The 13599-nt window shown below is 43.4% G+C and overlaps 1 protein-coding gene across 2 annotated transcripts in view; it reads left to right on the plus strand.

Moving 5' to 3' along the window:
• The window catches only part of Adamts18 (ADAM metallopeptidase with thrombospondin type 1 motif 18), a 144760-nt gene that overhangs the window by 51177 nt on the left and 79984 nt on the right, over nt 1–13599 (plus strand). Inside the window, exon 4 of one of the 2 annotated variants that reach the window (XM_059262544.1) lies at nt 12853–13135. In XM_059262544.1, coding sequence (XP_059118527.1) covers nt 12853–13135 — 283 coding nt within the window. Of the gene's footprint in view, nt 1–12852; nt 13140–13599 lie in introns of those variants that run through there. The other variant, XM_059262547.1, reaches the window with a different exon arrangement.

Here is a 13599-nt window from a genome sequence, read left to right on the forward strand (position 1 = left end):
ACCTCATCTCCTTTCCCCTTCCTTAGTATCTGTTCCTTGTACATATGCCAAGGTGTTTTAGGAGTTACATTTATATGTGGCGTACCCACGGTGTTAGCTTTCTGCCACGTGGTCTGGCAGATGCCAGAGACAGAAAAGGAAATGCCTCTGCCTTGCCTCAGCAAGCAAGGCATTTCTTAAACATAAGAGATTCAGTATAGGGTTGAATGAGGACAAAGGTCATAGAGTTAAAAGTCTGCAGACAGCAGGCTAGTAATGCTCTGAGGAGGGTGGGGGAGGGGAACTTTGAATGGAGAGCTCCCTGCCTTATTCATAAAGTTAATTTTGCTCAACGTCTCACTTGCCTATGCTCCCGAGTGAAGAAAATACTAGAATTTAGCATGGAGGTGAGCCTTTTAGTCAAGCCCAACTTTTCTAATAAATAGACAAGAAATGGAATGCTAGGCAGCAAGGTTCTATTAAATTGCCAATCAGTTTTTAATGCTTTGGGCCTTTCTTTATTCTCCCTCTATCCTGTTCCCTGACTCTGTGAAGTTAGGGGAATGGGCTACACAAATTGCAAACACCCCTTAAGCCTGCGATTATTTTCCTTGGATTTACCTTAAAGCAGGGGACACAGAGGGGCAGAAGATAAATAACTGATGAAAATTAAGACCAGCCATCTCCAACATGGTGGTCATCTCAGGTGCTTCCATGCCACCCAGGGGGAGCTTGGGAGTCCAGTCAATCACACAGCCATTTGGTGCAGCTACCCAGTGAGTCGACGCCACGTGGTGTACTTCCTCCCACATCTAACAGCTGGTTACTGGCCGTGTTTCCAACTCTAGCTGTCTGTTTAACAAATGAATGCTGTCAGTTCCAAGGGAAGCAGGGCAGGGCGAGGCGGAGAGCTTGACATAACCCATCACCACTACAGAAACAAGTGAAAACATATGTCTTCCCAATAGTGCATCAGCAAGCAGCTGCCTTGGGAACAGGGAGCATCATTTGTTCCTAAAACGATTCTCCACTATCTTGCAAACATAGCTGATGCTATTTACAGAGTTCCAGCTGAGGTGTCTGGTGTGCATCCACTGTTCCTTCTTGAAGAGTAACTGTTTTCTGGCAGCTCATATTGACTGTCAACCGTGTGAATTTCCTTATTGTCCAAACGTAGACATGGAGTAATAAGTGCAATTTAAATAGCGAGTGATGCCAACAATCAGTTGCTTATTGTCAGGTGACAAGGAGTTAGAGTTTGTTATATCCGTGGCTGCCAGTCTTCTGTGAGAGTATTCATCTGAACTAATGTGATATGGATAGCATAAGCTTCAATAATCAAACACCTGTGTTTGCATGTGTAGGATTTAAAGAAGAAATTTGATGCATGGATGGTGTCCTAGTAAGACTTGGCAAACTGGTCGGTGGGTAATGTGTGCTCATTATATAAATTCTTAACGTATAAATTTCTGTCACTTCATGATCGTGTCTCATGGAATATGAAGTGTTACATTGGCATGCTCTTTATTGTTCTAGGGGTCAGAGGAGCCCAGCAATGTGAGTACCTGCCAAGGGTTTCTCTAACATTGCTTCTTGAAGCTTTTCAAACTCCTTGCTCATCCACATGGTTCAAGAGTTCAGACCCTTAGAGGTTTCTGTCCTAACTTCATATTCCACAGAATTCTATATATGCCATCATCCATTCTGCAAAATTTGAGCATCATGCCTAAGCTCTGCCAAATGCCAAGGCACAAAATCAAGTACATTATCTCTGCCTTGTCAGGTATTTGCATTACAAGGATTAGGGAGAAACTGGAGACATACTTGCTCTCCCCCTAACCCCCCATTAGTGCAGGTTGACTGGGTGGATTGTGGGAGGGATCTGTAAATCAGGAAGATGAAACTAGGAAGTGGATGCATTTGGTTTTAGCTAGTAGCACAGCTCCTTAAATGTAGATATCACTGTCTTTAGTTTTTTGCCTCTTGTCCTAACTTCATTTCTGTTGCTATCGTAAAATACTCTGACAGCAGTTGAGGGTGGGGGCTGCTTATTTCAGCTCATTGTTCCAGGTTATAGCCCATCACCATGGGGTAAGTCACAATTGTGAGAACTTTTAACAACTGCTACATCACATCCACTGGCTGGCACTCACCTTGATTTCTCTACTCTGATACAGCCCTGAACCACCTGCCCGGAACATGGTGCTGCCTGCAGTGGGCTGACCCCTCTTAATCAATTAACAGTTGTTTCCCACAGACATGCTCACAAACCACTCTGGTTTACACAATCCCTCAGTTGGGACACCCTTCTCAGCTGACTCTAGGCTGTGTCAAGTTGACAGTTAAACCTGACTAGGACACTTGGCCAGTAGCTAAGGGGCTGGGTATGTATGGTTTGTCCTCCTTGCTATACCCTGTGCTTAATTCTTTCAAAAAGGACTCACAGGGTATGGTGTGGCTGTCATCAAGCAGAGTAGTCCCCATTTCTTCTCTGAAAGTATTTAGATTATACTAATAAGCAGTTATATGAGAGTGGTGCTAGGTTGAATGAAAAGTAGATCAGTAATGATCATCTAGGCTGTATCCTGGAGAACCAGTGAGCCAATCATCTCTGGATCCACTGAGAACCTTACTCAATGTCACCTCAAGCACCTGCCATTCTTTCTTCCTACCTCTTGATGTGAAATTGGCAACAAGAGAGGAAGGGGCAGCCCTCCGGTTTTAACACCTCTTGATCTCACCCTTCATTGCTGACACGGACCATACTTACTTGTATCTTCCTGGTGTGTTGGAAGTGACAAAAAGAAAGCCAAGTAGCTAGGACTCTGGCTGTACAATGTGCTGGTCCAGACATGGTTTGTTTATGACAGTTTGATACTTCACTGGCTGTCTCTTCCCCACAATCACATCTTCCAGAATCCTAATAGGACACATGTTTAAGAGGAAGGGAGACTGTGCAGTTACACAGCATCCATATATAGCAAATACTCTGGCATCATGGGGTTTGAGCTGTTACAGTCATGAACTGTTTATTCCAGTAGAAAAACAAAATTAGCTAAACAGTGAGTTTACTAGTGTGTATTAAGAGCATCTAGAATGACCTAGCCTTCACCAGTCAGATAGCTACAGTCCTAGTGCTTTGGGAAAAGGGCTGGAATCTGTTCCCCTTTCTGTTGGGATGTGAGTGTTCCATGTGGGTCAAAGTCATGTTGGTTAATTTTGATTTGGAGCTGATTTTGGCTAATGTAATGTACCACAGAAGAATAATGAATTCTGTGATGCAGTTGAGCATCCTTAGGGAAAAGAAGGAAGACAAACATTTGGAAGAGACCTGCAGGAGGACTTGGGTGCCTTTTTTTGTTTTTCTTGTCATTGTCAGTATGGAGACTTGACCTGACCTACACTGCAGAGGTCAGGGGTTACATAGAGAAGTCAGTTTTGTCTAGGGTTGCACCTGAGTAAACTACAGGCCGAGTGCTCCATGAGCGTATGTGTGGTGGCTCAGCTCACCAGGTGTTCCATGGAAGGGGCCGGTCTTTGCCTGCTTCATCCAAAGAAATGGCCAGCATGGGACTTAGGGGCTCCAGTCCACAGTCATGATCCACACCCATATGCTCCAGAAGGCCTATGGTACTCTGTTACCCTAGCAATGACTCTAAACTCACCTGTTCAGAATGGTCAACAGCATTCCTTTCTCCATGATGCCAGTCAAACTGAACGCGGGCATGCCATCTCCTTCCTGTGAAGAAGGAGCACAAGACATCAGGTCTTCATAATGTGCCAAGGCTGTGTCTACACAGCTGAGCTCCTGTACCCTGGGGATATGAAGTTAAGGGCTGCACTGCCCACCCAGGAGGAGGCGCTGAACAAACTCCTTCCCACCCACAACTGGCCTTCTCTATTCCCACTCAGACCAGCCAACCCTCTGTGAATGCTACAAGATCCAATATGGATTAAGAAACTCTCCAAAGTAGAATATTCAGGACCTTTCTTTCTTTAAGAATCTTCAGTTACATCTTGAAGACTTTACCTAATCTTTTTCTTTTCAGATCTCAAAGTCTTGCCTCATCCCTGCATCATTTTTCTCTATATATAAACAGAAAGAATGTTTATACCACTCTCCAGAAATTCAGGTCTAACTGGAGAGAAAAATCATAAGATTAATAGTTGGGAAAAGGCCTGGCTGGCAGGTGTGCTGGGGCAGTCCTGTAATGCGAACACTTGGGGCAGAGGCAGGAGGAGCACCGTACATTTGAGGCCAGATTTCTCCATAGAGAAATCCTGTCAAAGGAAATCATACACAGCCACAGTTAAAAAGGCCTGGCTTGAATTCTCTGTTTTGTTCCCATGCTATCAAAGACAGTAATTATAAGAATAATAGATAAACACTGTCAGGCACCATATATAATACTTTACTGGTCTTAATGCATTTAATCCTCTAAAGAAAAGGCTATTGTTATTTTCATTTTACAGACCAGGGACTAGAGTGTCCAAGGGGTTTGGGAACATCCCTCAGGGGTAAGGGAAAGGATAGAAGAAGCATTTGAGCACTGAAAAATCAAGACAATTGTGGTTCTCACTATCTTTGCATTGCTAAGAACACTTGGGGAATATTGGCAGTGTCTATTTAAACTTAATGGAAGCACCTGACAGCTGTTGGCAAGAGTGTCTGTAGAACCATATTTGATGTCCTATCTTGATCTTGAAGTAGAACAGCTGTTGTGAACTGTGGACTAACTTGGTCCACGTCATAGTGTGGAAATGGGCAGAGCAATATCACAGACAAAGAGGTCTGTGGGGAGGCTGTTGATAACACCTTTTTAGAAGGAATGTAGAGAGATTGGTCTAAGAATCTCACCTGAGATTCTAGTCACCTGTTCCTTCTGCCCTAGATGGACATAGTCTCAAGATGCTACAGTTTACAGAAAGTGGCAAGTTGAATGGGTGTTGGGTTTTTCTGGTCCTATAGCTGCCAGTGACTCACCCATGATCCTGCAAGCTAATTTCAATAAACTCATATTAGCAAGAGGCTTCTTAAAATCACCCAACCACACACAAACCGGGAAAGTGTGTGTGTGTGTGTGTGTGTGTGTGTGTGTGTACACGTGCGTGCGCGCACATGCATGAGCATAGCTTTCCACTCTGTTAGGGTCAGGGTCTCTTGGTGGCCTCTCCATAGCCAGGCTAGCTGACCTGTGAACCTCTAGGACTCTGGAGTCTTTGCCATAGGGGAACTGGGATTCCAGATGCACACTACCGTGCACAGCTTGACGTGGGTTTCAGGAATCTGAACTCTGGTCCTCACACTGAAGCAGCAAGCATTTCATTCATGAAGACTTTTCTCTAGTCCCCAATCTGGAAATTCTAAATCTCCACCTAAATATCATTGTGAATCCCATGAATACTGAGATAAAGGAATGGACGGGAAATGCTAGTATTTTTTTAAAAAAAAATGCATTGCCCTGCCTACCCCCAAAAGTAAAGGAGATGTTTTTTCCTTTGACAGCAACAGGGAACCTTGGGCATCTCTTCTCTCCTGGAGATCACATGTACACTCGAGGGTCTGTCCAGGTCATCTACTTCATCGTCTTTGCATACGCAGATGACAGGAATTTCCGTTTAGATCTCCCAGAATTAAGTACTTTATAGAAAATGCAGTAAGCTACCAGTGCCGGTCATCTCAGGGTACATCAGCAGATGTCCTCTTCTTGGCCTGAGCATGTTCCAGAAGAGCCCACTTGTTCTCACCTGGGATTTAATAAACAGTTTTTGATGAATCATTTCATCATCTCCTTGGTTTTTCTGTTCAGGAGCCATCAATGCTCGTGTGTGTGTGTGTGTGTGTGTGTGTGTGTGTGTGTGTGTGTGTGTGTGTTAACATTTACTGAGAAACTCATGACATAACACAATGTGGCTAAAGATTGGCTTATTCCACCCAGGGAAGCCCTGAGTTCTAACACTGTTTAGGAGATGAAACAACGAAAAAGCAACAGACATTTAGAGCATTCAAGCCCATCTCAGGAGTGGCGACACTTAACGCTTCACCTTTCAAGTCTGTTACTCTCTTCATCGTTTTCCTGACTGTTTATCTTTGTGTCACTCCACCCAATTTCCCTCAGTAAATTTTGTTGCTTCTGGACAAAAATCCATAAACATCCTCAGACCACAGGCTGTTTTCCATCAAAGACTGCCGTAGCTTTTTCTCTGCAGACCTGCATTTCTCTCCTTGGTTTCCCTCGGCCCTTGCCTCCAAATCACAGATTTTTGTTACCTACTGACCACCTTTTTTTAAACCTTTTGTTTATTCAGACTTGGGACCTTGCCTTTAGAATGTCATCATATGGGTTGGGCACCAAAATCAGTTGTCGATTCTTTACGGTTTGGATAAAAGCTTATATCTTTAAAAAGAATGGCAATATAGGGTGCTGGAAAGTTACCCCAGGGGTTAAAAGCCCTTGTTAGTCCTGCAAGGGATCCAGCTTCTGTCCTTGGCACCCTTATGGCAGCTCACAACCATTTGTAATTGCAATCTAGGGGATCTGATGCCCTCTACTGGCCTCCACAGGGACCACATGCACACATGGTACACATACATACATGCAGGCAAAACACCCATACATATAAAATAAAATCTTTTACAAAGTTAAATGAATGGCAATCTTGGTTAAAGTCACAGCATTTGAAAAAAGTACTGTGGCTAGAATAAGAACTAAAAAGCAAAAACTAATTTGCTATCAATGACTACAAATGTAGATGATAGGTCTTTGCCAATATTTTCCCAGACGGTCTTTTGGGGGTGGGCTGGTTGTACCTGTCAGTTAGACTTCAGCAAAAACTAAAGTAGAATGATACTACCCATGGGGCTATTTTCACTACCATTTCAAGAGATTTGCTTAAGGTTTGCATAATCATTTCATCCAAAGTGGTGCTTCAGTTGTAGCACATGTTATTAGTCTGTTTAGGTGTTTTAGGTTTGCAGGGTGTGTAGGTATTTAAAGGCCCTGGGATACAAATCACTGAAGGAGTTTATAACTTTCTAATTTTCATTGATCGTTAAGGCTCTTCACACTGAGCTCTTAAAAATGAGTTATGCACCCAATCACCACTAACTTTATCAGGAGTCTTCCATTTCCTCTTACTTTTAAAGCTTCTAAGAGAGTTAAAATCTGATCATTAGGGAAAGAAATATGTATTTTCCCTGAAGATTTTGTGTGTGTGTGTAAAATATATATGTAGTATGTATGTATATATAATATACATGCATACACATGTGTACATATCTTAGACAGCTGGCCTTATTGATTAAAGGTTTGATTAAAAACATAAGCACCACTTAAAAGAACTATTAATGTATTTTATTATCTTAACCACCAGTTTTTAAATTGCCTTTCTTTTTAATTTTACTTTTAAATTTTTTCTTAAATGCAGAATTATTTTATATTCATTTTGTCCAGCCTAGTACTCAAAGTTTTCAAAATTTTTTATGGGCTTATATTAATTACTTAAAGTAGGAAAAGTAAAGTATCAAAATAGGATATTGGCCTGTAGTTAATATGCACTTTCTTTTTAAATTTAGTGCTTGAGTCTGTCATTAAAAATGCAATACTGCTAATACAATCCTTGCATGCTGACCTTTCTGCAGAGTCCAGTAGGGGGCGCCACACCTAGGTCATCATCTGTGCCTCCCTTGGTGGAGGGAAGAGTTGGGTATTGATCTTTCTTTCTCCATTCATCTAATTTTGTTTTGTTTATCTCTTTGTTATTTTGACAAATTGTTCAGCCTTCAGTAGTTGATAACATCACCAGCTTAGTGTACTGGAGTCCTCTCCTGTCCTCTACGTCCAGGAACACCTAAGGCTGTCTTTCTTATCTGCGTTGCAGACCACAAGGGTCTCAGCCTTCTTCCTGCTTGCCCCTACTTTTTCCACTTCTTAGATCTGTGATCTCATCCTCTCATTCCATCCAGTGTTTCTCTGCCTGGATGAGGAAAAATCTTCTGGTCTCAATGAGCTTCACTTCCTTAGAAAGCTTGCTATAACACACACACACACACACACTTTCTGTTATTTCCAATAGAGTTCCCCCAACTCCATTCTGCATACTAATGAATATTTTATTTTCATCTGTGATATTTACTAGCTTCATCTGATTTTTTTTCTGTTGAATTAGAAGTCACAAGAGACCACCAGTCCATCTTATTCACCATATTTAGGCAGAATGTTGCGCTCATTTAGTACTTAAAAAAAGCTTTACACAAGCCGGGCAGTGGTGGCGCACGCCTTTAATCCCAGCACTCGGGAGGCAGAGGCAGGCGGATCTTTGTGAGTTCGAGGCCAGCCTGGTCTACAGAGTGAGTTCCAGGAAAGGCGTAAAGCTACACAGAGAAACCCTGTCTCGAAAAACTAAAAAAAAAATAAAATAAAAAAAATAAAGGCTTTATACACCCCACGCATAGATGGTTCTATTTGGCTGTGCTGGGCCTATATCCTTAAACTATAGTTTGTTTCTTTGGTTAGATTACATTGCTTTTCATCATATTCCAGAGAAAGAATATTCTCTTAATTATCTAGCACCGTGTAATTCTTGTTTTGTTATAGAGAATTATTTTAGACACTTGTCCTTTGCACTGAGCTGAAGTGTGTAGGTCTGATGTGTTTGCTGCAATATAAGCCCGTCATCTGAAGTGGGCATCAGCTGAAGACACAGCTCCATGCTGCCTCCTGTAGTAGCTGAAAGGATCTTTGCAGAGATGTCCACTCGAGAGAAGCTAGAGTCTTGACTTAGCCATAGAAAAGAATTTCAAGATGAACCAATAGAAAACACAGCTGAGATTTATTAGGAGAATATTTTAACATAGAGTTAAGCATGGGGATTGATATAAAGAGAAGTAATCAGGGAAAAAGTAAAACCCACTCATGTGTGGGTGGGCATTTTAAGGGTGAGTCCCACTTGAGTGTCTGAGTAGCACCCACAAACTCACTGTGGGTGTCTTTTAAGTTACTTATCAAAGGATTGCTAAGAATCCCCCTCTTTCTTGATAACTGAGATTAGAGATTGGCTCCAGGGGTGCCTTTGATGGGATTAAATCTGATAAGATAAAACCATAGCCCTTAAGGGGCATCATGCATTTCTTTTAGTGTAAATGGGGTTTGTGAGGCTCCTGGAAAATTGAAGCCAGGGGAGGATAGAAGCCTTCAGCATGAATCCTTGCTATTTTAACTCCCTTATTTACAACATCTCTCCATAAAAACAACATTGCTTCATGGCAAATGATGTCATCTGTGCTGGTGATGGTTACTTCTCAACAAGCAAGAAGTTTTAAGCAGACTTCAGGGAGAGGGACTGCTTTCCCTCACCACATCCACTGAATTATCCATATCTTTCTGCCCTGCCTCAGAATGACTATTTTATTGATGTCTCAACACAGAAACATCCCCTCTGCCTTTGAGCAGCCTAGAGTCTTTGTGGTGTGGGGAAAAAAGAGAAAACTTGCAAACCAGTCCGTCCAGTCAGGGCACTTAAGTGACTTAAAGGATATTAGTTGAACCAAGTGAGGAAGTAGAGAAAGCTGGAGGGCTTTTGAGGCATTTTTTTTTTTCCTTCAGCTAATGCCTCTGTCTGGGGAGGGCTGTAAAAAGTGCCTTTTGTCTGTGTGTCATTTAGAAGAGGGGCCAGTATGGTTTGGAGGAGAGGGCTCTGCATGTCTGGGATGGTGGGATTTTGCTTTTTTCAGTTTGTGTGCATTTGTGTGTTCCTGTGTGAGTGGACACATATGTACACACACGTATATGTACATGCATGTGAGGGCAGAGGACAACCTCAGGTGGCCTTCCTCAGGAGTCATCATCTTGCTTCTTGAGACAGGGTATGTCACTGGCCTGGAACTCACTAGGCAGGCTGGCCAATGAATCCCAGCGATCCTCCTGTCTCTGCTTCTCCAGCACCGGGATTCCAGGGGTGTGCTGCCATGCCTACTGATTGCGGGGGAGAATTCTGGGGCTCAAACTCAGGTCTTTGTGCTTACATGGCCACCGCTTTAATGACTAAGTTATCTCCCCAGCCCAATATCACTTTTTAATATGATCGATCCTCTTCTCTCACAATCTCCATAAGGGCACGAATGTAATGTCCTTTCTATTTACTGTGTGTTCCTTTCGTACATGCCAGTGCCTAGAAAGGATCAGGACTTAGGTGCCCAATGTGCCTGGTGAATGAAGCCATTTTTTTTTCTTTTTGGCTTTCATGATCTAAATATGTCAATACCCATAAGACACTTTCTCAGAAATCAGCAGACTTTTGACGGGGCAGAAAAAAACAAGACCAAATAATATATTCTGGGGCTTCTTTTAGGGAAGCAAAGCTGGACTCTAACATAGGGTTAAACTCTGATACCCGTCATCCACTCTGCCCCAATGCACCCTAGAGCCTGGGAGAGGTGCTGACTTCGTATTCCTGTGTAAGCTGCCTTTGATCCAACACAGCCACATACCCAGACAGCTAACCACATGCTTTGAAATCCCCCTGCACTGTTGTATGGCGTGTCCTGCCTATTGTATGGCACATGGCAGATGCTCAATGAGCATGTGTTGGTTCAGTGAGTCATCGTTATCAGCATCTGAATTGCTGAAGCCTAAAAGGATTCAAAGGACTTCTGCCATGCTTGTTCTGCCTCTCATTGTAAGGTGGTCAAGGCAGGTCAAAATCTCCCTCATTGCACATAAAGGGAAGGCCTCAAGCATGGGTTCATAACTTGTTTGTACATTCCATTAATCACCTGATGGTTAAAAAAAAAAAAAAAGACAGAGGTACCAGTGACATAATGTGCATGTGTCTGAGATTCCTGCTGGTGCTAATGAGCAGCACATCTGAAGGCCTCAATCAGTGCTTCCTAAACTCTAGTGGGCATGTGTATTCAGAACCCAGGATGTGTTCATAGTAGATGAAGTCCTGAGTAAATGTATTGTTGACATGGACAAGGCCACATCAAGGACTCAGTACCTCAGACCGGTAGGAATGGCAAAGGGATCCCTGTACAGGTCAGACTTGGAGTTGCCAAAGCCTTTCTCTGGTCTAAGTACAAGTGTTGACTGTGTGTGTGTGTCAGTATGAGTGTTTACAAATGACTGAGCAGTGTGTGCAAAAATTAGCAACTAAACCTTCCTCCTCAAAGATGACTGCAGCTTGAGACTGCTCTCCTGTAGACCCTCTACTGAGACTAGCTAACCCCTCTGTCTTTGCTGTACTTAATAAAGCTCTGAGGTTCTGGGTTGTTGGTAATTGTCCATCAGAACTTTTCTGTACCTATGTCTCTAAGTCTGTCCTCTGTTCGTTCCTTCACTACCACAGGCCTGTTTCTCAGACCTCATCATTCAGGATGCAGTGCATTCGAATCATCTGGTGGTCTTAATAAGAAATACAAATCCAGATTCAAATGACCTGGGGAGAGACCCTAAGACTTGTCTCTACTCAGAAGCTCAAGAGCAAAACTGAAGCTGCTAGTTCATTTCCCACAGTTCTCACAGGAGGCCTGGGTACCCTGGCTGTGAACCTTGTGCTGCAAGCCGAGGGCAAGTCATGGCTACATGTTTGGTACAGCAGTACGTCATGGATTATGTCATGAGCTTGGAAGATGTAATTGTGACTGTGGGCTTATCAGTGGGTGTCCTTTCTTCATTTCACAAATGCATCTCTTTATAATAATACAACTCATTGGAGTCACTAGACCTCCACTTAGAGGCCATTGCATGCTCCTTCCTCAGCCATCCTCGCAAGTCCTTCCACGACTTTAGCACTTACAACATCAGTATGGGAGGCCTTGTTCTTACTACACAAGCCATGAACTGTTTTTCTATTCACCACTCCATCTAGGTTTCATCAGGGTCTATCAGTCGAAGCCATTTAAGCAGGACACCCCTTAGCTCAGTCCTTCAGAAACACTTAGTAACATTGTCAGTCTCGGGCCTGGGGAGATGGCTCAGTGGGTAAGAGTGCTTGCTCTAGAAGCGTGAGGACCTAAGTTCAAAGCCCAGCACCCATATACAAATCTGGATAAGGCTTTATGTACCTGCAATCTCAGCACTGTGGAGGTACAGACAGGAGGATTGCTGGGGCTTACTGGCTGCAAGCCTTGCTCCAGGTTCAGTAAGAGACCCTATCTCAAAGGAATAAGGCAGAGTAATAGAGCAGGATGCCCAACATCCTCCTTCTCATTGGCTTTCAGATGCATACATGGAGCATACACATATAAACACACACAAATACATCCACAAATACATACATGCACAAGCATGTACCCAAATATATTAATTAAAACATAAAATATTGGCAGCCTAGCCAGATAGCCTAGGGGTCCATGATGTATTTAGCATGTGTAGGGCCCTGGGTTTGATCTCTCTACTAACATTTAAAAATAGAGTTGATGGGATACCTATGGTTAATGTTGATTTAGGAAATAGAGTGCCAGCCCACTTAGTCTTTTATTGCCCCCTTTGTAAAACTGGAGTTATAACAGCAGCATGTGATGACACAGATAAAAATGACACAACAGGGCCAGTAAGGTGGTTCAGCAGGCACAGGTGCTTGACACCAAGTCTAATGATGTGACAGAAGGAAAGAATGGCCTACTATAAATTGTCCTCTGACCTCCACATAGAGGAATGCACACATCACACACACACACACACACACACGTGTGTGTGTGTGTGTGTGTGTGTGTGTGTGTGTGTGTGTGTAATTTTAAAAAGGCAAACAGATATCAAGCATTTTGCACAGTGCCCCTTCGCAGGAAGTAATCCATGCAAAGATGCCAAGAATCAACCCAGAAAAAGACAATGCATGGAGTCATGAGTGTGCTCTTGTGTTTGGCTTTTTTAGTCAGGTCTGATAAGGACAAGAGACAATGAGTTCCTCATCTCACCGCTACCTCAGCTGCTGGCCCAGGAACACAACTACAGCTCGCCTGCAGGCCACCATCCTCACGTCCTGTACAAAAGGACAGCAGAGAAGAGGGTCCAGCGGTACCAAGACTACCCTGGCTCCCACGGAATTTATCCTGGTCACTCCCCAAGTCACACTCCCCCTGCCTCCCAGAGCCAAGAGACAGAGTACCGCCATCGAAGGTGGCAAAGGCAGCATTTCTGTGGACGACGCAAGAAATGTATGTAAGGAGACTTTCCTTGTCTGTTCTGAAGAGGTCCTCGATGGGTAGTCCTGGGGGCCGCTGGGTTCACTAACGTGGCAGGTCAGTGAGGCTACACTGAATTTGTTCTCAGATGCTGCCTTATGGAAGAACTGGTGAAATCTCATGCTGAAGGAACGGCTCTCCTAGGTTCAACTAGGAAAGATGCAGACGCGGGCCCTTTTTGGCTTTTTTAGCATCTCCCAGTTTTAACCAAAGGTTATCTTAGTTTCTGTGGTCTTAGGGAGAGTACCCAGCTTTCTATAGTGAGAAATAAAAATCAGAGATAAATGCCTTGGCTGAGCATTCCTTCTAGAGACACAGAGACTTCTCAGGAAACCTCCCAGGAATGTCAGCTCCTGAAGGGGAGCTGACAGAGAGCAGGGGAACTCTTAGGCATGCCCTATGAGCCAGTGGTAGATACCTATAATACCAGCACTTGG

The sequence above is a fragment of the Peromyscus eremicus genome, chromosome 5 (assembly GCF_949786415.1).
Source record: "Peromyscus eremicus chromosome 5, PerEre_H2_v1, whole genome shotgun sequence".
Taxonomy (NCBI): Eukaryota; Metazoa; Chordata; class Mammalia; order Rodentia; family Cricetidae; genus Peromyscus; species Peromyscus eremicus.